Source organism: Oncorhynchus kisutch, linkage group LG22 (genome assembly GCF_002021735.2).
Source record: "Oncorhynchus kisutch isolate 150728-3 linkage group LG22, Okis_V2, whole genome shotgun sequence".
In the NCBI taxonomy this organism is placed as follows: Eukaryota; Metazoa; Chordata; class Actinopteri; order Salmoniformes; family Salmonidae; genus Oncorhynchus; species Oncorhynchus kisutch.
Window position 1 is genome coordinate 54,179,724 of NC_034195.2, and position 22,001 is coordinate 54,201,724.

Sequence of the window (22,001 nt, forward strand, 5' to 3'; positions counted from 1 at the left end):
ACAGGTCAGTAGTGGTAGTGCAGGTCAGTAGTCAGTGGTACAGGTCAGTGGTACACATCAGTAGTGATAGTATAGGTCAGTAGTACAGGTCAGTAGTGGTAGTACAGGTCAGTAGTGGTAGTGCAGGTCAGTAGTGGTAGTACAGGTCAGTAGTACAGGTCAGTAGTAGTAGTACAGGTCAGTAGTGGTAGTACAGGTCAGTAGTACAGGTCAGTAGTGGTAGTGCAGGTCAATAGTGGTAGTACAGGTCAGTAGTGGTAGTACAGGTCAGTAGTACAGGTCAGTAGTGGTAGTCCAGGTCAGTAGTGGTAGTCCAGGTCAGTAGTCTGTAGTGGTAGTACAGGTCAGTAGTACAGGTCAGTAGTACAGGTCAGTAGTACAGGTCAGTAGAGGTAGTACAGGTCAGTAGTGGTAGTACAGGTCAGTAGTGGTAGTACAGGTCAGTAGTGGTAGTACAGGTCAGTAGTAGTAGTACAGGTCAGTAGTGGTAGTACAGGTCAGTAGTGGTAGTACAGGTCAGTAGTGCAGGTCAGTAGTGGTAGTACAGGTCAGTAGTAGTAGTACAGGTCAGTAGTGTTGGTACAGGTCAGTAGTGGTAGTACAGGTCAGTAGTGGTAGTACAGGTCAGTAGTGGTAGTACAGGTCAGTAGTACAGGTCAGTAGTGGTAGTGCAGGTCAATAGTGGTAGTACAGGTCAGTAGTGGTAGTACAGGTCAGTAGTACAGGTCAGTAGTGGTAGTCCAGGTCAGTAGTGGTAGTCCAGGTCAGTAGTCTGTAGTGGTAGTACAGGTCAGTAGTACAGGTCAGTAGTACAGGTCAGTAGTACAGGTCAGTAGAGGTAGTACAGGTCAGTAGTGGTAGTACAGGTCAGTAGTGGTAGTACAGGTCAGTAGTGGTAGGACAGGTCAGTAGTAGTAGTACAGGTCAGTAGTGGTAGTACAGGTCAGTAGTGGTAGTACAGGTCAGTAGTGCAGGTCAGTAGTGGTAGTACAGGTCAGTAGTAGTAGTACAGGTCAGTAGTGTTGGTACAGGTCAGTAGTGGTAGTACAGGTCAGTAGTGGTAGTACAGGTCAGTAGTGGTAGTACAGGTCAGTAGTAGTAGTACAGGTCAGTAGTGCAGGCCATTTTACCAAGGATCATCCAAGGATAGATCTGTGGTTTGCTTTAGGAATGGGTGAAACCTACCAGGACATTTGCATCAACACCATCTGAGAAAGCTTTGCTTCCACACGTTGATTTCAGGATTGATCAGTCCTTGCAGTACAGGTCAGTAGTACAGGTCAGTAGTGGTAGTACAGGTCAGTAGTGCAGGTCAGTAGTGGTAGTACAGGTCAGTAGTGCAGGTCAGTAGTGGTAGTACAGGTCAGTAGTGGTAGTACAGGTCAGTAGTGGTAGTGCAGGTCAGTAGTCAGTAGTACAGGTCAGTGGTACACGTCAGTAGTGATAGTATAGGTCAGTAGTATAGGTCAGTAGTACAGGTCAGTAGTGGTAGTACAGGTCAGTAGTACAGGTCAGTAGTACAGGTCAGTAGTGGTAGTCTGTAGTGGTAGTACAGGTCAGTGGTACAGGTCAGTAGTACAGGTCAGTGGTGGTAGTACAGGTCAGTAGTGGTAGTACAGGTCAGTAGTAGTAGTGCAGGTCAGTAGTACAGGTCAGTAGTACAGGTCAGTAGTGGTAGTACAGGTCAGTAGTACAGGTCAGTAGTGGTAGTACAGGTCAGTAGTGGTAGTACAGGTCAGTAGTGGTAGTGCAGGTCAGTAGTACAGGTCAGTCAGTAGTACAGGTCAGTAGTACAGGTCAGTAGTGGTAGTACAGGTCAGTAGTACAGGTCAGTAGTGGTAGTACAGGTCAGTAGTGGTAGTACAGGTCAGTAGTACAGGTCAGTAGTGGTAGTACAGGTCAGTAGTGGTAGTACAGGTCAGTAGTGGTAGTGCAGGTCAGTAGTCAGTAGTACAGGTCAGTAGTGCAGGTCAGTAGTGGTAGTACAGGTCAGTAGTGGTAGTGCAGGTCAGTAGTGGTAGTACAGGTCAGTAGTGGTAGTACAGGTCAGTAGTGGCAGTACAGGTCAGTAGTGGTAGTACAGGTCAGTAGTGGTAGTACAGGTCAGTAGTACAGGTCAGTAGTGGTAGTGCAGGTCAGTAGTCAGTGGTACACGTCAGTAGTGGTAGTATAGGTCAGTAGTACAGGTCAGTAGTACAGGTCAGTAGTACAGGTCAGTAGTGGTAGTACAGGTCAGTAGTACAGGTCAGTAGTGGTAGTACAGGTCAGTAGTGCAGGTCAGTAGTGGTAGTACAGGTCAGTAGTACAGGTCAGTAGTGGTAGTGCAGGTCAGTAGTGGTAGTGCAGGTCAGTAGTCAGTGGTACAGGTCAGTGGTACACATCAGTAGTGATAGTATAGGTCAGTAGTACAGGTCAGTAGTGGTAGTACAGGTCAGTAGTGCAGGTCAGTAGTACAGGTCAGTAGTGGTAGTACAGGTCAGTAGTAGTGGTACAGGTCAGTAGTGTTGGTACAGGTCAGTAGTAGTAGTACAGGTCAGTAGTGGTGGTACAGGTCAGTAGTGGTAGTACAGGTCAGTAGTGGTAGTACAGGTCAGTAGTAGTAGTAGTACAGGTCAGTAGTGCAGGCCATTTTACCAAGGATCATCCAAGGATAGATCTGTGGTTTGCTTTAGGAATGGGTGAAACCTACCAGGACATTTGCATCAACACCATCTGAGAAAGCTTTGCTTCCACAGGTTGATTTCAGGATTGATCAGTCCTTGCATCCATAGCTCTGTACATTTTAAGTAAATAATTTCTATTTTTTTACCAAAACAAGGGCGGGGAGGGCACTTTGTTATCGTTTCCATTGCAGACTATCGCTTTAAGGAATACATTTCGTATTATTACTTCATTTCATGTTATGAAAATTTAAAGAAAGCTATTTTAAACATCTTCATTACCATCTACATTGGCAGCCATTTTGAATTCCGCTTCCTAATTTAAGTTTGCAATGAGTACCCCTTCTAGGATGTATTTCGTATCATCTGAAGAATGTTTAACAAATGTCATGCTTTTATCTGTTGCAGTACAGGTCAGTAGTGGTAGTACAGGTCAGTAGTACAGGTCAGTAGTGGTAGTACAGGTCAGTAGTGGTAGTGCAGGTCAGTAGTCAGTAGTACAGGTCAGTAGTGCAGGTCAGTAGTGGTAGTACAGGTCAGTAGTGGTAGTGCAGGTCAGTAGTGGTAGTACAGGTCAGTAGTGGTAGTACAGGTCAGTAGTGGTAGTACAGGTCAGTAGTGGTAGTACAGGTCAGTAGTGGTAGTACAGGTCAGTAGTGGTAGTGCAGGTCAGTAGTCAGTGGTACACGTCAGTAGTGGTAGTATAGGTCAGTAGTACAGGTCAGTAGTACAGGTCAGTAGTGGTAGTACAGGTCAGTAGTACAGGTCAGTAGTGGTAGTACAGGTCAGTAGTGCAGGTCAGTAGTGGTAGTACAGGTCAGTAGTACAGGTCAGTAGTGGTAGTGCAGGTCAGTAGTCAGTGGTACAGGTCAGTGGTACACATCAGTAGTGATAGTATAGGTCAGTAGTACAGGTCAGTAGTGGTAGTACAGGTCAGTAGTGGTAGTGCAGGTCAGTAGTGGTAGTACAGGTCAGTAGTACAGGTCAGTAGTAGTAGTACAGGTCAGTAGTGGTAGTACAGGTCAGTAGTACAGGTCAGTAGTGGTAGTGCAGGTCAATAGTGGTAGTACAGGTCAGTAGTGGTAGTACAGGTCAGTAGTACAGGTCAGTAGTGGTAGTCCAGGTCAGTAGTGGTAGTCCAGGTCAGTAGTCTGTAGTGGTAGTACAGGTCAGTAGTACAGGTCAGTAGTACAGGTCAGTAGTACAGGTCAGTAGAGGTAGTACAGGTCAGTAGTGGTAGTACAGGTCAGTAGTGGTAGTACAGGTCAGTAGTGGTAGTACAGGTCAGTAGTAGTAGTACAGGTCAGTAGTGGTAGTACAGGTCAGTAGTGGTAGTACAGGTCAGTAGTGCAGGTCAGTAGTGGTAGTACAGGTCAGTAGTAGTAGTACAGGTCAGTAGTGTTGGTACAGGTCAGTAGTGGTAGTACAGGTCAGTAGTGGTAGTACAGGTCAGTAGTGGTAGTACAGGTCAGTAGTAGTAGTACAGGTCAGTAGTGCAGGCCATTTTACCAAGGATCATCCAAGGATAGATCTGTGGTTTGCTTTAGGAATGGGTGAAACCTACCAGGACATTTGCATCAACACCATCTGAGAAAGCTTTGCTTCCACAGGTTGATTTCAGGATTGATCAGTCCTTGCAGTACAGGTCAGTAGTACAGGTCAGTAGTGGTAGTACAGGTCAGTAGTGCAGGTCAGTAGTGGTAGTACAGGTCAGTAGTGCAGGTCAGTAGTGGTAGTACAGGTCAGTAGTGGTAGTACAGGTCAGTAGTGGTAGTGCAGGTCAGTAGTCAGTAGTACAGGTCAGTGGTACACGTCAGTAGTGATAGTATAGGTCAGTAGTATAGGTCAGTAGTACAGGTCAGTAGTGGTAGTACAGGTCAGTAGTACAGGTCAGTAGTGGTAGTCTGTAGTGGTAGTACAGGTCAGTGGTACAGGTCAGTAGTACAGGTCAGTGGTGGTAGTACAGGTCAGTAGTGGTAGTACAGGTCAGTAGTAGTAGTGCAGGTCAGTAGTACAGGTCAGTAGTACAGGTCAGTAGTGGTAGTACAGGTCAGTAGTACAGGTCAGTAGTGGTAGTACAGGTCAGTAGTGGTAGTACAGGTCAGTAGTGGTAGTGCAGGTCAGTAGTACAGGTCAGTAGTACAGGTCAGTAGTGGTAGTACAGGTCAGTAGTACAGGTCAGTAGTGGTAGTACAGGTCAGTAGTGGTAGTACAGGTCAGTAGTACAGGTCAGTAGTACAGGTCAGTAGTGGTAGTACAGGTCAGTAGTGGTAGTACAGGTCAGTAGTGGTAGTGCAGGTCAGTAGTCAGTAGTACAGGTCAGTAGTGCAGGTCAGTAGTGGTAGTACAGGTCAGTAGTGGTAGTGCAGGTCAGTAGTGGTAGTACAGGTCAGTAGTGGTAGTACAGGTCAGTAGTGGCAGTACAGGTCAGTAGTGGTAGTACAGGTCAGTAGTGGTAGTACAGGTCAGTAGTACAGGTCAGTAGTGGTAGTGCAGGTCAGTAGTCAGTGGTACACGTCAGTAGTGGTAGTATAGGTCAGTAGTACAGGTCAGTAGTACAGGTCAGTAGTACAGGTCAGTAGTACAGGTCAGTAGTACAGGTCAGTAGTGGTAGTACAGGTCAGTAGTACAGGTCAGTAGTGGTAGTACAGGTCAGTAGTGCAGGTCAGTAGTGGTAGTACAGGTCAGTAGTACAGGTCAGTAGTGGTAGTGCAGGTCAGTAGTCAGTGGTACAGGTCAGTGGTACACATCAGTAGTGATAGTATAGGTCAGTAGTACAGGTCAGTAGTGGTAGTACAGGTCAGTAGTGCAGGTCAGTAGTACAGGTCAGTAGTGGTAGTACAGGTCAGTAGTAGTGGTACAGGTCAGTAGTGTTGGTACAGGTCAGTAGTAGTAGTACAGGTCAGTAGTGGTGGTACAGGTCAGTAGTGGTAGTACAGGTCAGTAGTGGTAGTACAGGTCAGTAGTAGTAGTAGTACAGGTCAGTAGTGCAGGCCATTTTACCAAGGATCATCCAAGGATAGATCTGTGGTTTGCTTTAGGAATGGGTGAAACCTACCAGGAAATTTGCATCAACACCATCTGAGAAAGCTTTGCTTCCACAGGTTGATTTCAGGATTGATCAGTCCTTGCATCCATAGCTCTGTACATTTTAAGTAAATAATTTCAATTTTTTTACCAAAACAAGGGCGGGGAGGGCACTTTGTTATCGTTTCCATTGCAGACTATCGCTTTAAGGAATACATTTCGTATTATTACTTCATTTCATGTTATGAAAATTTAAAGAAAGCTATTTTAAACATCTTCATTACCATCTACATTGGCAGCCATTTTGAATTCCGCTTCCTAATTTAAGTTTGCAATGAGTACCCCTTCTAGGATGTATTTCGTATCATCTGAAGAATGTTTAACAAATGTCATGCTTTTATCTGTTGCATAATATTTTATGGTCAAATACCAGCTGTTATGGCAGCCATTTTGATTTTTTGTTGTTGCAATAACTCACTTCCTGGTTAAGTTTGAAAAAGGTACTCCTACTGGGGTATATTTTCATATTTTCTGAGAAATGTTTGTACCAAATTTCATGCTTGTATCCACTGTTTGCTGGATCCACCTTGCAGCTCAACATTAAAGGCATTGGATTACTAGCCCCATTATCTAATTATCAACTTAGCTATCGGATGGGATGCTTATTAGTCACGTTGACATTTGTTTACTAGTGATCACATGAGTAAACAAATAACATCCAGTGATTGTTGCGACAGGTAGTCTAGTGGTTAGAGTGGAGGGGCGGCAGGTAGACTAGTGGTTAGAGTGGAGGGGCGGCAGGTAGCCTAGTGGTTAGAGTGGAGGGGCGGCAGGTAGCCTAGTGGTTAGAGTGGAGGGGCGGCAGGTAGCCTAGTGGTTAGAGTGGAGGGGCGGCAGGTAGCCTAGTGGTTAGAGTGGAGGGGCGGCAGGTAGCCTAGTGGTTAGTGTGGAGGGGCGGCAGGTAGCCTAGTGGTTAGTGTGGAGGGGCGGCAGGTAGCCTAGTGGTTAGTGTGGAGGGGCGGCAGGTAGACTAGTGGTTAGAGTGGAGGGGCGGCAGGTAGACTAGTGGTTAGAGTGGAGGGGCGGCAGGTAGCCTAGTGGTTAGAGTGGAGGGGCGGCAGGGTAGCCTAGTGGTTAGAGTGGAGGGGCGGCAGGGTAGCCTAGTGGTTAGAGTGGAGGGGCGGCAGGGTAGCCTAGTGGTTAGAGTGGAGGGGCGGCAGGGTAGCCTAGTGGTTAGAGTGGAGGGGCGGCAGGGTAGCCTAGTGGTTAGAGTGGAGGGGCGGCAGGGTAGCCTAGTGGTTAGAGTGGAGGGGCGGCAGGGTAGCCTAGTGGTTAGAGTGGAGGGGCGGCAGGTCGCCTAGTGGTTAGAGTGGAGGGGCGGCAGGGTAGCCTAGTGGTTAGAGTGGAGGGGCGGCAGGGTAGCCTAGTGGTTAGAGTGGAGGGGCGGCAGGGTAGCCTAGTGGTTAGAGTGGAGGGGCGGCAGGGTAGCCTAGTGGTTAGAGTGGAGGGGCGGCAGGTCGCCTAGTGGTTAGAGTGGAGGGGCGGCAGGGTAGCCTAGTGGTTAGAGTGGAGGGGCGGCAGGGTAGCCTAGTGGTTAGAGTGGAGGGGCGGCAGGGTAGCCTAGTGGTTAGAGTGGAGGGGCGGCAGGGTAGCCTAGTGGTTAGAGTGGAGGGGCGGCAGGGTAGCCTAGTGGTTAGAGTGGAGGGGCGGCAGGTCGCCTAGTGGTTAGAGTGGAGGGGCGGCAGGTCGCCTAGTGGTTAGAGTGGAGGGGCGGCAGGTAGCCTAGCGGTTAGAGCGTTGGGCTAGGAACCGAAAGGTTGCAACTTTTCCCCGGTAGGCAGTCATTGAAAATAAGAATTTCTGAAGCCTATATCCATTTGTCCCTAACCTTGTTTTCTCCTGTTTCCTGTTTTGTAGGACAACTGGGATGATGACGAGGAGGAATTGAAAAAAACAGAAGAGAAAAAAGCAGGTATTTTTTTAAACCACGTGAATTGAACCAGTGAGATCTGACTATATTAATTGAATACAAGCTCAATCGTTTTTTTTTTCTTCTCTCGTCTTTGTAGCAGAGACAAAACTTTCTGAAAAGAAGAAATTAGCTGAAAAAATCAAGGAAAAGGAAAGTTTACAAATGAAAAAACAAGAAGAGCTGAGAAAGCGGGTAGGTGTTTAAAAAAAAAAGTTGGTGTTTTGCATACAGGGATATTTTTTTCTTGTCGTTGCTATGGAGTACATTCGTTATGGCAACCCAGCTACTGCTAGTTTGCTTATCAAAATTCAGCAGAAACTTGACCTTTTTTGCTTTAAGCCAATTTCCCTGATTTATTTGAGTTGTATTTATCAAATTTTAAAGTTTAATTTTAAATTACTAGAAGAGACTTTTTAAATTTTGGTTTGGGCCCATATTAGGAAACAAACTGTATTTCATCTGGTTTTCCGGACCCAGATTAAATAAGCCTCTAAAATCAGCCTTAAGGGGTTTCACACACTGTCCATGAATAACAAAGTCATTGGCTGCTGGATCTGAAAGTATATTTCTTTGTGTTTGTTTGTTTAGTTAGAGGAATCACAGGAAACAGAACTCTCACCGGAGGATGAGCTAGCAGAGAAACTCAGAGTGAAGAAACTACAGGAGGACGCTGATCTTCTATTGGCTCAGGAGGCTTTCGGTAAGAGACCTGTATTACAGGAGGACGCTGATCTTCTATTGGCTCAGGAGAACGCTACCTGCGAAGTTTGGTGGAGGAGGAATAATGGTCTGAGGATGTTTTTCATGGTTCGGGCCCCTTAGTTCCAGTGAAGGGAAATCTCAACACTACAGCATACAATGACTTTCTAGACGATTCTGTACTTTCAAATTTGGGGAAGGCTCTTTCAGCATGAATACCCCCGTGCACAAAGCGAGGTCCATGCAGAAATGGTTAGTCGATCAGTGTGTTTAGAACTTGACTGCACAGAGACCTGACCTCAATCCCATCGAAAGCCTTCGGGATGAATTGGAATGCTGACTGCGGGCCTAATCGCCCAACATCAGTGCCCAACCTCACTAATGCTCTTGTGGCTGAATGGAATCAAGTCCCCACAGCAATGTTCCAACATCTAGTGGAAAGCCTTCCCAGAAGAGTGGAGGCTGTTATAGCAGCAATGTTCCAACATCTAGTGGAAAGCCTTCCCAGAAGAGTGGAGGCTGTTATAGCAGCAATGTTCCAACATCTAGTGGAAAGCCTTCCCAGAAGAGTGGAGGCTGTTATAGCAGCAATGTTCCAACATCTAGGGTAAAGCCTTCCCAGAAGAGGGGAGGCTGTTATAGCAGCAATGTTCCTACATCTAGTGGAAAGCCTTCCCAGAAGAGTGGAGGCTGTTATAGCAGCAAAGGGGGGGACCAACTACATATTAATGCCCATGATTTTGGAATGAGATGTTTAACAAGCAGGTGTCCACATACACTACATGACCAAAAGTATGTTGAATGATAAATATTTAAGGCTGACAGTCTACACATATTACAGATTCATAGAAAGCTTTACAGAGAATCTGCGATTTATATTGCAAAATGTCTGGTTTAAGCATCAACAGTTTGACATTGTCAACACCAGTTGCCTGTGGAAAGCTTCATATCATTGGTGCTCAAATAATTTTTTTCCTTCTCAAATCAGGTGTCGTCAACAACGTAAAAGGAATTGATGCCATAAGCCCGTCTTCTAAAGATGAGTTCACAGAGTTTGAAAAGTTGTTAAAAGACAAGATATCACCTTTTGAGACGTCAATACACTATTCCGGCTTCCTGGAGTCCTTGTTTCGAGACCTCGGTCTCACATGTAAGTATTGATTTAATAATGTACAGTTTGAAAAGTAACCAATGTTATTGGTCATGCATCTCAATGGTCAGTGGGGCTGTATGTCCCTGTATTATATGAAATACTGTTTTAACTGTGCATCTCATGTTACAGTGGAGGTGGAGGACTTGAAGAATGTCAGCAACTCCCTGACAGTCTTACTAAGTGAAAAACAGAAACAGGAAAAGGTTAGTGTGTTTTTTAAAATTCTTTTTCAAAATGACAGACAAAAAAAAAAGTAAAAAATAAATAAATCGGTGACAAAACTGACATGCTTTATTTACAAAACAAAAACTAGCTTTTAAAATGGTTACATAGAGACATTTATCACCAGTATCCATGGTCTACTTAGACCGGTATTCAGTCATGTTCATTAGGCATCAAACGGAGGAAAACAGACTGAAACAGTGAGGCCCTAATGGAAATGATTTACTGTCATAAGACAAAACGAATCCGTCTTTATTTCCAACAGCAGATGAATAAAGGAAAGAAGAAAAAGAAAGGTGTGGTTGCTGCCGGAGGGATGAAGTCCAAGATGAAGGATGACCTATCGGACTACGGCGAGTTCCATGGAGGTTACGCACAAGACTACGAGGACTTCATGTGACGTGACACCAACCCGATTTCTGCGTCTCAAATGACACCCTGTTCCCGATGTAGAACCCTTATATAGGGGATAGGGTGGCATTTAGTAGGCTTCCACTGTCTGTCCACATTCCCCCTCCGCTCTGCTCCAACCAGCCCCCTCAGAGCATGACCTATGACCTATTCTACTGTCCAGAGCCATCCAATGATAACCACCCTTATGTCGCCCGCCGCCAGCCGCACACAAACTCGATTCTGAAAGAAGTGTTGAATGGTTTGACGAGGAACGTCTGATTTCAACAGGGTTGTTTCTTCTCGTTAGAAATCCCTTCAACGATTCCTCGAAATTGACTGACCAATAAGACTGTGTTCTGGATACCAAGATGTTTCACCTCCCATAATGAGATGTGAAAACCCAGCAGCAAACTTGTTTTTTTTCCCCAATCCTAGAATGAATTTAATTTGATCTTTTAAATGATCTGTCAAACTAAATGTAATTGTTACTGTTTGACGAAGGAAAATACATTTTGTGTTCCGTGCAAATCAGATTACTATTTTTCTCAAGTATAAATTTAATATTTTTGTTTTACTCAACGGATGGCTATTGGCATTCTGATGTATAACATTTACATTGTTATGTAAAGAATATAGTTCTCCAAATGTCAGTTCAGTGCTCATCACATATTACACTTGGGAATATATTGATCCTTTATTTTTCAGACGAAAATGTCCAAATAAGTCAAGGAGTTTAGGACCAGATGAGAAAAGCAACATTGACATGGTAGATAAATTCAGGACTTGGTTTGATGGTCACATAGTCTACAAATATTTTTTTGGGGGGGGTGAATTCCTAAATTCCGTGTTTATAGAATGTTTAAAGATTGATTACTTGTAGTTGTAAGGAGGGTAATATTGCCCTGAACATTCTTCCCCCTACATTATATTAATTTTCTAGGAAAATAATACAAAATGTTACGATGAAGTATTGAAGCCACACAAGTCAATGTGTGAACAGAGGCCCATATACTGCTGAAATGAATATGATGTACCCATAGTCTTAACTGCTGGTGTATTTTAATGGAGGAATGATGGCGCTGAAAATAATCTGTTATGTAGCATTTCAATAAATAGCCGTAGGGTCAAGTAGAAAACACGGCGCTGACCATTTCATCCTTGGGCCTATGTTCACAAAACGTCTGAGTAGATACGCTGATCTAGAATCAGATGCCGCCGCCCCCCCCTCTCCCCTCCCCTCATTCATTATGATCAGAAAAGGCTAAACTGATCCTAGAGCAGCACTGCTACGCTGAGAAACCCGGTATAATCGCTTCCACTGAGTTGAAGCAACAATCACTCTAGGTCTCCTTGGCATAACTTTGCACGGCTTGTATCAAGTGAGGTGAGAAATAGACCAAATGTATTTAGGAAAGAAGGTTGTACTGGGTTATTATCACTTGTTTTTCTTTTTCACAGCACATTTTCAGGATTGGTAATGGAAATATAAACATAACATTAAAGACTAGTTGTCTTATTTTATCCACCTAATTTAATAAAATCATTGTTTTGAATGCATTTTAGAATTTGGATCATTTTGGCTAAACAAATATGACGTATTTTAATGTTATTTATGGGTTGATCTGCTAATTGCGCTCAGAGCATAACGGGGAAGAGTGGTGAACGAGTTACCGAATAACTACCTTAACGTCAAAAGAAATAACTACCTTCAACAAACAGTCTCCATTGGGTGAATTCATCTCGTTCATCAGACGAGTTGAATCAGTGTTTTTGTCAACGTATTGTGATGTGGGAAATATATTGGATTTGGAAGAAAAAAAAAGGTCTTGACTTGTTTCGAGGGTGAAATTTAAAACCACAATGTTATGTCGTCATGGTAACCAAATTTGAACATAGACAAACCTTGCAATGCAAGTTGAACATGTTCCTTTAAAACAATGTCATATCCACGATCAGAAGAAAGAAAACAATAGGCTTGGCAGCACATCCTACTGGGAAAATTGAAAAATAGTCCGTGACAACTATCATAGCTATTACCAATGAGCTATCGTGAGGAATGATTGTCGAAAGGTCTCCACTTAAAAAACGAAATAGATTCACTGTTGCTATCGAAGTCATTCTGAAGGGTAGATTTAACAGATGCAAATGATCCTGCTTTATCACTATTTAGGCCTGTAAACTGAGTGTACAAAACATTAGGAACACCTTCCTAAATTTGAGTTGCACCCCCTTTTGCCCTCAGAACAGACTCAAATAAAGTATATTTGGGTACAAAAATAAAATCCAAATTAAAACAATAGCAGGGCATAACCAGTCATTATTATTCCTGGACTCTACAAGGTGTTGAAAGCGTTCCACAGGGATGCTGGTCCATGTTGACTCCAATGCTTCACACAGTTGTGTCAAGTTGGCTGAATGTCCTTTGGGTGGTGGACCATTCTTGATACACAGGGGGAAACTGTTGAGTGTGAAAAACCCAGCAGCGTTGCAGTTCTTGACACAAACCGGTGCGCTTGGCACCTACTACCATACCCCTGTTCAAAGGCACGTAAATATTTTTTATCTTGCCCCTTCACCCTCTGAATGGCACACAAACTCAATCCATGTCTCAGCTTTAAAATCCTTTAACCTGTCTCCTCCCCTTCATCTACACTGATCGAAGTGGAATTAACAAGTGACATCAATAAGGGATTTTAGCTTTCACCTTGATTCACCTGGTCAGTCTGTGTCATGGAAAGAGCATGGGTTTGTATGTATACATCATTTGCAAAGTCGTCAACAGCGATTGTTTCGATTCAACCAAAAAAAATAGACAATACAATGGTTTCAGGTTCTGTTAGATTTCAAATGTATTGATACAGTATTCACAATCTCCGCTGTGGAGCTTTGCAGACTTCTGGTGCAACCAATTACCTTCAGATCTTATTTAGGGGCTTCATAGCAAAGGGGGAGGAGCTTAATAACACATGGGAGGAGCCTCATAGCAAGGAGGGGTTTCACAGCCAAGGGGAGGGGCTTCACATCAAAGGGGAGGGGCTTCACAGCAAAGGGGGTGAATATACATGTATGGAAGCACCACTTTTGCATTTTATATTTATTTTTTAAAATTCTGAACCAAGTTAATTTCACTTCACCAATTTGGACTATTTTGTGTCTGTCCATTACATGAAATCCAAATAAAAATCAATTCAAATTACAGGTTGTAATGTAACAAAATGGGAAAAACAGCAAGGGGTATGAATACTTCCGCAAGGCTCTGTATTTAGTGATTGGACCCACTGGGCTGCAGTGACCCGCTCCACTGGGCTGCAGTGACCCGCTCCACTGGGCTGCAGTGACCCGCTCCTCTGGGCTGCAGTGACCCGCTCCACTGGGCTGCAGTGACCCGCTCCACTGGGCTGCAGTGACCCGCTCCTCTGGGCTGCAGTGACCCGCTCCACTGGGCTGCAGTGACCCGCTCCACTGGGCTGCAGTGACCCGCTCCACTGGGCTGCAGTGACCCGCTCCTCTGGGCTGCAGTGACCCGCTCCTCTGGGCTGCAGTGACCCGCTCCTCTGGGCTGCAGTGACCCGCTCCTCTGGGCTGCAGTGACCCGCTCCTCTGGGCTGCAGTGACCCGCTCCTCTGGGCTGCAGTGACCCGCTCCTCTGGGCTGCAGTGACCCGCTCCTCTGGGCTGCAGTGACCCGCTCCTCTGGGCTGCAGTGACCCGCTCCTCTGGGCTGCAGTGACCCGCTCCTCTGGGCTGCAGTGACCCGCTCCTCCGGGCTGCAGTGACCCGCTCCTCCGGGCTGCAGTGACCCGCTCCTCCGGGCTGCAGTGACCCGCTCCTCCGGGCTGCAGTGACCCGCTCCTCCGGGCTGCAGTGACCCGCTCCTCTGGGCTGCAGTGACCCGCTCCTCTGGGCTGCAGTGACCCGCTCCTCCGGGCTGTAGTGACCCGTCTCATGCTACCACTAGAGTGAAAGCACCGCCAGCATTCAAAAGTGACCAAAACATCAGCCAGGAAGCATAGGAACTGAGAAGTGGTCTGTGGTCACCACCTGCAGAACCACTTCTTTATTGGGGGTGTCTTGCTAATTGCCTATAATTTCCACCTGTTGTCTATTTCATTTGCACAACAGCATGTGAAATGTATTGTCAATCAGTGTTGCTTCCTAAGTGGACAGTTTGATTTCACAGAAGTGTGATTGACTTGGAGTTACATTGTGTTGTTTAAGTGTTCCCTTTATTTTTTGAGCGGTGTATAAAAAACATAAGTATTCAGACCCTTTACTATGAGACTCGAAATTAAGCTCAAGTTCCTCCTGTTTCCACTGATCATCCAGGTTGTAGGCAACAAAATAGGAGAAATGCCAAGGGGGGTGAATACTTTAGCACGCCACTGTGTACCTGCAACGTGGTACTCTCCACTGAGACAGTCTGCTACACCTGCAACGTGGTACTCTCCTCTGAGACAGTCTGCTACACCTGCAACGTGGTACTCTCCACTGAGACAGTCTGCTACACCTGCAACGTGGTACTCTCCTCTGAGACAGTCTGCTACACCTGCAACGTGGTACTCTCCTCTGAGACAGTCTGCTACACCTGCAACGTGGTACTCTCCTCTGAGACAGTCTGCTACACCTGCAACGCGGTACTCTCAGCGCAGGACACAGCGCCTCAGCTCCTGCTGTAACGGGTGGACCGAAGGCCGATTCCACCAAGCTCTGGCTCACCCTCACGTGTCTGAAGGATGCACTGTGGTCCTCTGACAACTTGTTGGTAGGGAAACGCATGGAGACCACCCATCAGACAGTGGCCTTGATAGCTACGGAAGCCCTGAGGTGGTATGGACAAAATAGAGCCTCGACCCCAGACAAAGTATCACCCACAACATCTAAGGTCCCGGCCTGACAGTGCTGCAGTGCCGAGGGAAGGGATCTCTTCTGGGCCCTGAAGGATGGAGGCGGAGTTGATTCGGAAGAGCAGGAGGAGGCAAATTTGATAAGGACTCACCTCGTTCCTGCACAAAGGAGAGAAGACCTATTTTTGAATAAAGGGACTTTTAAACCGTTTACATGTCTTTAAAAGATATACTCGTTTGAATTATAATGTGCACATTTGAAATGGCTTTTACAGATTGGATATGTTTAAAAGTACTTCTTTCTAAGGGGGTTTTATTGTTTTAATAACATGTACTTTTAACATATAATGTTTCAACGCAGTTTATGCATATTCTGTCGTTTTAAAGCATATAAATGATTATGTTAAAAGTATGAGCTATTTTAAGAAACCCTGCGATAATAACAATTTTTCCAAAATAAAATAAATCTGTTCTTATCAGTTTAATATCTGATATGTCCTCTATCTGGGGACAATATATTAAATGGGTTTTTCCACAGTGAAGTAGGTTATACATAACTGTGCCATTATTCAGAATTCTGATTGTGTGCCGTCATAATTAGCTTGTATGAAATTTGAAGCTTACAGGCTTCTGTAGGGCTAAAACCTGCCGAGCTGAAAACATGCGATTTAGAAGGGTTTGATTATATGCCCAGGCTTTTATTTTACAATTAGTATCAGCAACGATCTGGAGCCGTCTGTCAGTAATACACACATACATTTATTTTAGCGAACATTTTGGACATGTAGCCTATTGTAATCATTATGGAACTATGTAGCAGGTTAAACCTGGAGCACGGTTCACGACGACTGGACTGTTGTCATACAGTTCCACGATTAGTAAGAATGAAAGTAGATTTGTAGGATTATAGTTCAACCACTATTGGACAGTTTTTCTCCACATTCCAATATTTCATGGATGGAACTTGAATATGACAACTTTCAGTATGAATCAAAACAGTGCATGTTTTATTCATCGATATACAGTATTTCGCGAGTAGATAGATGCTCTCCAACCCAATAGACCTATTGGTATTTTATGTGCATGATATGAAGTTTATTGTAGTGACTGACTAAGCTTAATTGTAAAAGTGTGCCTCAGAGCCATGTTTACAAAAGTGTATTATGCGAAGCGCACATTTAGTTAGGCAGCCAGGACCATAGACCGGGATCACTCCGTAGGACGCATTGTCAGTCTAGCTCTCACTGCAGTCCCAGTGCCATGGACATCTTTGAAGTTTGGCCTCTAGTAATTTAGGAGGGCAACTTTATAAAGGCCTCCTCACAATGGCCTTATCATGCAAGGCTCTACAGACAAATTTAAAAAAGATATAGGCTATTTTTATTTCATACATTATTTGTGTTTATGATGTACTATGTAATGAAGTCGAGTGGTTCAACATTACAATGCATTTTGATTGAACACATAGCGTGAACAAGGCGACGGTCGGTGGAAGTCTGGCGCCACCAAGTGGACAATTATTTTACCTGAGATATTTTGTAAAATATCAAATGTTATGTGTCAATATTGTTATCTGCAAATTGTTTCCTACACCCCTATTTGATAGATTATTATTCCAGATTAGCTGTAAATCTGTTTTTATTAGAATCATTACGTTAGAGCAAGTCTGTCAATGATGCCTAGAAAGTGGTGCAAGTGAGAACAGGTGTTGTTTTCTGGAAGTTTTGTTGCATTTCCTTTGAAAACAGCTCATCTGTATTTTTGTACATCATTTTATACACATACAAACGGCATAAAAGCGTCAGGGCCGAGTGGCTTCACCACCTTTCTGGGGATCATTGACAGACTTGCTCAAACGTAATGATTCTAATAAAAGTCCAATCCGGTTAACTTAGTCTACTTTCCTTTTACAACGGAAGGGGGTGCACCGTTCCTGGAGGTACTGCAATACCAGGTCGATGCGTGGAGTGGACGGAGCAAGCCCCTATTCCATCTCCCTATTCCAAAAATCAATTTAATATATGGTCCCCAGATAGGGGACGTATCAGATATTAAACTGATAAGAACAGATACTACACTTGATCTTAGCCAAAAGGCCGAGAAGCGATACCGACAATGATTTCGGGAGGAAGGTGCCGTTCTCAGACACGTCAAATCCGGTAAAGGTTACACCAAAATGAGCTCTGTACACTTTACAACAAATATCAAAGATGATGCTATTTAAAATTAATGGTGACATAGACTGGGAGTTGATCAACGTCGGGAAAAGACACTTTTCCCTGTTACAATGTAACATAATGGAAGGTTCCAAAGTGACGTGGACATCCGCCCTCCAATCGGAAACTAGACAAATCCTTATTGAGTTAAAACCAGATTTACAGCTAAATTGGAATAATAATCTAGCAAATAGGGGTTTGGAGAAATAGTTATTATTGACATAACATGTTATCTTTTATATAATATCTCAGGAAGCGTTGATGCCAAGGGAACTAAAATAATTGTCCACTTGGTGGCGCCAGACTTCCACCGACCGTCGCCTCTCCTATGTGGTCAATCAAAACGCATTTGAATGTTGAACCACTTTAAAAAATATATTTAACTGGACAATTCAGAACAAATTCTTATTTTCAATGATGGCCTAGGAACAGTGGATTAACTGCCTTGTTCAGGGGGCAGAACAATAGATTTGTACCTTGTCAGCTCAGGGATTTGATCTTGCAACCTCTCAGTTACTTGCCCAATGCTCTAATTACTAGGCTATTTGCCGCCCCAGTTGACTTCAATACATACACCATCAACGCAAAATAGCCTGTGTATTTTTTTAAATTGTCTGTAGAGCCTTGCATGATAAGGTCATTGTGAGGAGGCCTTTATAAAGTTGCCCTCCTAAATTACTAGAGGCCAAACTTCAAAGATGTCCATGGCACTGGGACTGCAGTGAGAGCTAGACTGACAATGCAGCCTATGGAGTGGTCCCGGCCTATGGTCCTGGCTGCCTAACTAAATGTGTGCTCAGCATAATACACTTTTGTAAACATGGCTCTGTTGAGGCATACTTTTACAATTAAGCTTAGTCAGTCACTACAATAAACTTCATATCATGCACATAAATTGCCATTACGCAGAAAATACTTTATATTGATGAATAAAAACTACACTGGTTTGATTCATCCTGAAAGTTAGGTTTAGGCTACTACATGATACTGTCCCTGTACCCATCATTGGTTCCTACAACCTATCCTATGAAAGAAAGTTTACAACGTAGGTGCACGCACACAGGTTGAGAGACTTTTGAGTAATCAAGGTGACAGACATTATTGACACATTCAATACCGCCTTGTTCAATCTTTCCTTCATCTAGCTGATCTAGAGTGTAATCATTAGTCCAACAGTTGCAAATGAGAGTTCCCATTGGACAAATTCAGGTATGTTTATCCCTGTTTGGTTCTGTTTGCTTTCGTTTTAAGAAACGTTTTTCAACAGAATCGACGGAACGAATACACCCCTGATCACACGCAAACACAGATCATTTTCAAAACAGCACGATCGGATAATTCCTTCTGGCACCTAGGTGCTCTCCTCCTCTGACCTTTAACCTTCGCTTGTGGACTTCAGTGCACAACACATCAGCTGTCTGACCAGGCGAAAAAAATCATATACACTTTACAATACAATACGCCCGGTCTCAGAAGCTAAGCAAGGTCAGGCCTGGTTAGTCCTTGGATGGGAGACTGCCTGGGAATACCAGGTGCCGTCAGCATTTTTGTCCCTCATGGTACTGCACTCTTGTACTATTTAAATCAGGAAACAACCTATTAGAGTTTCTCAATCGTCTATAAGCATTTTTTTTGGAACAAGGTTGTTGAGTTTTTAGAACAGAGTTCATAAGACACAGAGCTGGTGCAAAACAGTAAATGGATTTTCAAAATGTAGACCATATATTAAATAGATTTTTGGAATAGGGAGATGGAATAGGGGCTTGCTCCGTCCACTCCACGCATCGACCTGGTATTGCAGTACCTCCAGGAACGGTGCACCCCCTGCCGTTGTAAAAGAAAAGTAGACCAAGTTAACCGGGTGGTTCTTTTATTAGAATCATGATGGATATTACATTTGAGGTAGTTAACTAGTGACTCCCCATCCCGCATGAGGGAGCGTAATTATCAACTGACACTAATTAGCATAACGCAACAGACATAAATATCCCTAGAAAATTATTCATATTCATGAAAATCACAAGTGAAATATATTTGAGACACAGCTTAGCCTTTTGTTAATCACCCGGTCATCTCAGATTTTCAAAATATGCTTTACAGCCAAAGCTAGACAAGCATTTGTGTAAGTTTATCGATAGCCTAGCATAGCATTTTGTCCAGCTAGCAGCAGGTAACTTGGTCACGGAAATCAGAAAAGCAATCAAATTAAATCGTTTACTTTTGATGAGCTTCGGATGTTTTCACTCAGGAGACTCCCAGTTAGATAGCAAATGTTCCTTTTTTCCCAAAATATTATTTTTGTAGGCAAAATAGCTCCGTTTTTTCTTCATGTTTTTTCTTCATGTTTGGCTGAGAAATCGCCCGGCAATTGCGGTCACTGAAAACGCCGAAAAATATTACAAATTAGCTCCATAATATCGATAGAAACATGGCAAACGTTGTTTATAATCAATCCTCAAGGTGTTTTTCAAATATCTATTCGATAACATATCCACCGGGACAATTCGTTTTTCAGTAGGACAGATTGGAGTAATGGCTACCTCTGTATTTTACCTGAGAGTCACTCTGGCAGCATCAGGTGACCAGTTGCGCAATGTAGCCGCTAAATGCGTAAAACTACGTCACAATGCGCGAGACACCTTGGGGGATACGGAGAAAAAGTAATCTGGTTGATTGCCCATTCACTGCTCAATAGGGACGCATTGGAACACAGCGCTTTCAAAACATGAGGCACTTCCGGATTGGATTTTTCTCAGGCTTTCGCCTGCAACATCAGTTCTGTTTTACTCACAGATGAAAGTTTCCAAAACTATATTGATGAATAAAAACTACACTGGTTTGATTCATCCTGAAAGTTAGGTTTAGGCTACTACATGATACTGTCCCTGTACCCATCATTGGTTCCTACAACCTATCCTATGAAGGAAAGTTTACAACATAGGAGCACACAGGTTGAGAGACTTTTGAGTAATCAAGGTGACAGACATTATTGACACATTCAATACCGCCTTGTTCAATCTTTCCTTCATCTAGCTGATCTAGAGTGTAATCATTAGTCCAACAGTTGCAAATGAGAGTTCCCATTGGACAAATTCAGGTATGTTTATCCCTGTTTGGTTCTGTTTGCTTTCGTTTTAAGAAACGTTTTTCAACAGAATCGACGGAACGAATACACCCCTGATCACACGCAAACACAGATCATTTTCAAAACAGCACGATCCCTTTGATCGTTGGATAATTCCTTCTGGCACCTACGTGCTCTCCTCCTCTCACCTTTAACCTTCGTTTGTGGACTTCAGTGCACAACACATCAGCTGTCTGTGACCAGGTGAAAAAAAACCTTACCAAGCCAAACCTTCATATCATAACCACTAACTGCTACACACAGCCTACAATAGAGTACCACAGTATGAGTCATAATACCCATAACACCTAGTTCGTTCAGCCATCCACTGCAGAAGACATAGGAAAAACTCCTTGTAGACTTTTTATTTTTTAATTGCTCTCGAGTCGTGTTCTAGTTACGAGAGGGGTCCCTGATAAATTTAATATCACAAAAGGGGTCCCCGGCATCTTTTTTTGAGAACCCCTGCTGTAACGTGTGGGGGACAGGTAGAGAAGACGACAAGATGCTTCTAACCATTGGGGCGAATTGCATAAGGTGTGAATTGGGGGAGGTTGTGTGTGTGTGTGTGTGTGTGTGTGTGTGTGTGTGTGCGTGCGTGTGTGTGTGTGGGGGGGGGGGGGGTTTAAGAAATCCTGAGATACTTTAAAACCTTGCAGATATACAGCCTGTTTTACATCATTTATTTCACACAAGTTAGTTATGAATAAACCTTTATTCATTTATAGGTTAATTACATTATGAAAGTAAAAGTGATGCAGCACACAATATAGTTATGGACTGTTTTATGATGGTGAAAAGTGAAAACAAAAAAACTGTAACTGCAGTTCTACAATGGCCACTGGAGGGCAGTGTAATGCAAAGGGTTATGAAATCCACAGATGGGCCCAAACCCACACTTGAGTTGTACATGGAAATATTGTTTTAATGAGAAACTTCTGTAATGCTTTTCATTCCTCACTGTGATTTTACCGGCCATTTGTGAGAATCAGGAAATCTGTTTTTGACTTTACTGCTTGTATTCTTTTCACCAGGCTGTCAGAGCATCACAACATGTCACCAAGGATAAGAAAAAGTGGAAGGAGCTCTTTGTGACCTCGTGACCCCAGTGGGAATGAAGAGCTCCTTGAGACCTCGTGTCCCAGTGGGAATGAAGAGCTCCTTGAGACCTCGTGTCCCAGTGGGAATGAAGAGCTCCTTGAGACCTCGTGTCCCAGTGGGAATGAAGAGCTCCTTGAGACCTCGTGTCCCAGTGGGAATGAAGAGCTCTTTGTGACCTCGTGTCCCAGTGGGAATGAAGAGCTCTTTGTGACCTCGTGTCCCAGTGGGAATGAAGAGCTCTTTGTGACCTCGTGTCCCAGTGGGAATGAAGAGCTCGTTGAGACCTCATGTCCCTTGTGGGAATGAAGAGCTCGTTGAGACCTCATGTCCCTTGTGGGAATGAAGAGCTCGTTGAGACCTCATGTCCCTTGTGGGAATGAAGAGCTCGTTGAGACCTCATGTCCCTTGTGGGAATGAAGAGCTCGTTGAGACCTCATGTCCCTTGTGGGAATACGCCGGAGTACTATAAGTAAGTAAGTTAGTGCATCTTTCAGTCAGAGTTGATGTCATCCTCACAGACAGTCTCATCAGCCTTCTCGATCATCAGGAGCGGGGCTGATTTCTGTTGCTTACGTCTGGGGGGGGGGGGGG

At 44.0% G+C, this 22,001-nt stretch overlaps 2 protein-coding genes, 1 non-coding gene and 2 pseudogenes across 6 annotated transcripts in view; 3 read left to right on the forward strand and 2 right to left on the reverse strand.

The window, feature by feature from the left end:
- Window positions 1-11,566, forward strand: part of LOC109881202 (eukaryotic translation initiation factor 3 subunit J-A) — a 29,017-nt gene extending 17,451 nt beyond the window's left edge. Inside the window, exons 3-8 of one of the 2 annotated variants that reach the window (XM_031801618.1) lie at window positions 7,605-7,659; window positions 7,757-7,851; window positions 8,248-8,359; window positions 9,347-9,508; window positions 9,641-9,714; window positions 9,999-11,566. In XM_031801618.1, the coding sequence (XP_031657478.1) occupies window positions 7,605-7,659; window positions 7,757-7,851; window positions 8,248-8,359; window positions 9,347-9,508; window positions 9,641-9,714; window positions 9,999-10,133 (633 nt within the window). In that variant the 3' untranslated portion in view covers window positions 10,134-11,566. The remainder of the gene's footprint in view (window positions 1-7,604; window positions 7,660-7,756; window positions 7,852-8,247; window positions 8,360-9,346; window positions 9,509-9,640; window positions 9,715-9,998) is intronic. The other variant, XM_031801617.1, reaches the window with a different exon arrangement.
- Window positions 11,567-15,411: 3,845 nt separating this feature from the next.
- LOC116356412 (uncharacterized) lies at window positions 15,412-15,575 on the forward strand (annotated as a pseudogene).
- A 1,311-nt stretch (window positions 15,576-16,886) lies between these two features.
- On the reverse strand, window positions 16,887-17,077 carry LOC116356400 (U2 spliceosomal RNA). The gene has a single exon (XR_004204906.1). It is a non-coding gene; the product is annotated as a U2 spliceosomal RNA (small nuclear RNA).
- Window positions 17,078-18,883: 1,806 nt separating this feature from the next.
- LOC116356409 (uncharacterized) lies at window positions 18,884-19,011 on the forward strand (annotated as a pseudogene).
- Window positions 19,012-21,005: 1,994 nt separating this feature from the next.
- The window catches only part of LOC109880185 (cingulin-like protein 1), a 30,219-nt gene continuing 29,223 nt past the window's right edge, over window positions 21,006-22,001 (reverse strand). The window contains exons 20-21 of one of the 3 annotated variants that reach the window (XR_004204820.1): window positions 21,848-21,985; window positions 21,006-21,810 (exon numbers count right to left, since the gene is read on the reverse strand). Coding sequence is in view for 1 of the 3 variants with exons in the window: in XM_031801529.1 (XP_031657389.1) it covers window positions 21,901-21,985 (85 nt within the window). In the remaining 2 variants the exon portion in view is untranslated. Of the gene's footprint in view, window positions 21,986-22,001 lie in introns of all 3 variants that reach the window. The other 2 variants (XR_004204821.1, XM_031801529.1) reach the window with 2 other exon arrangements.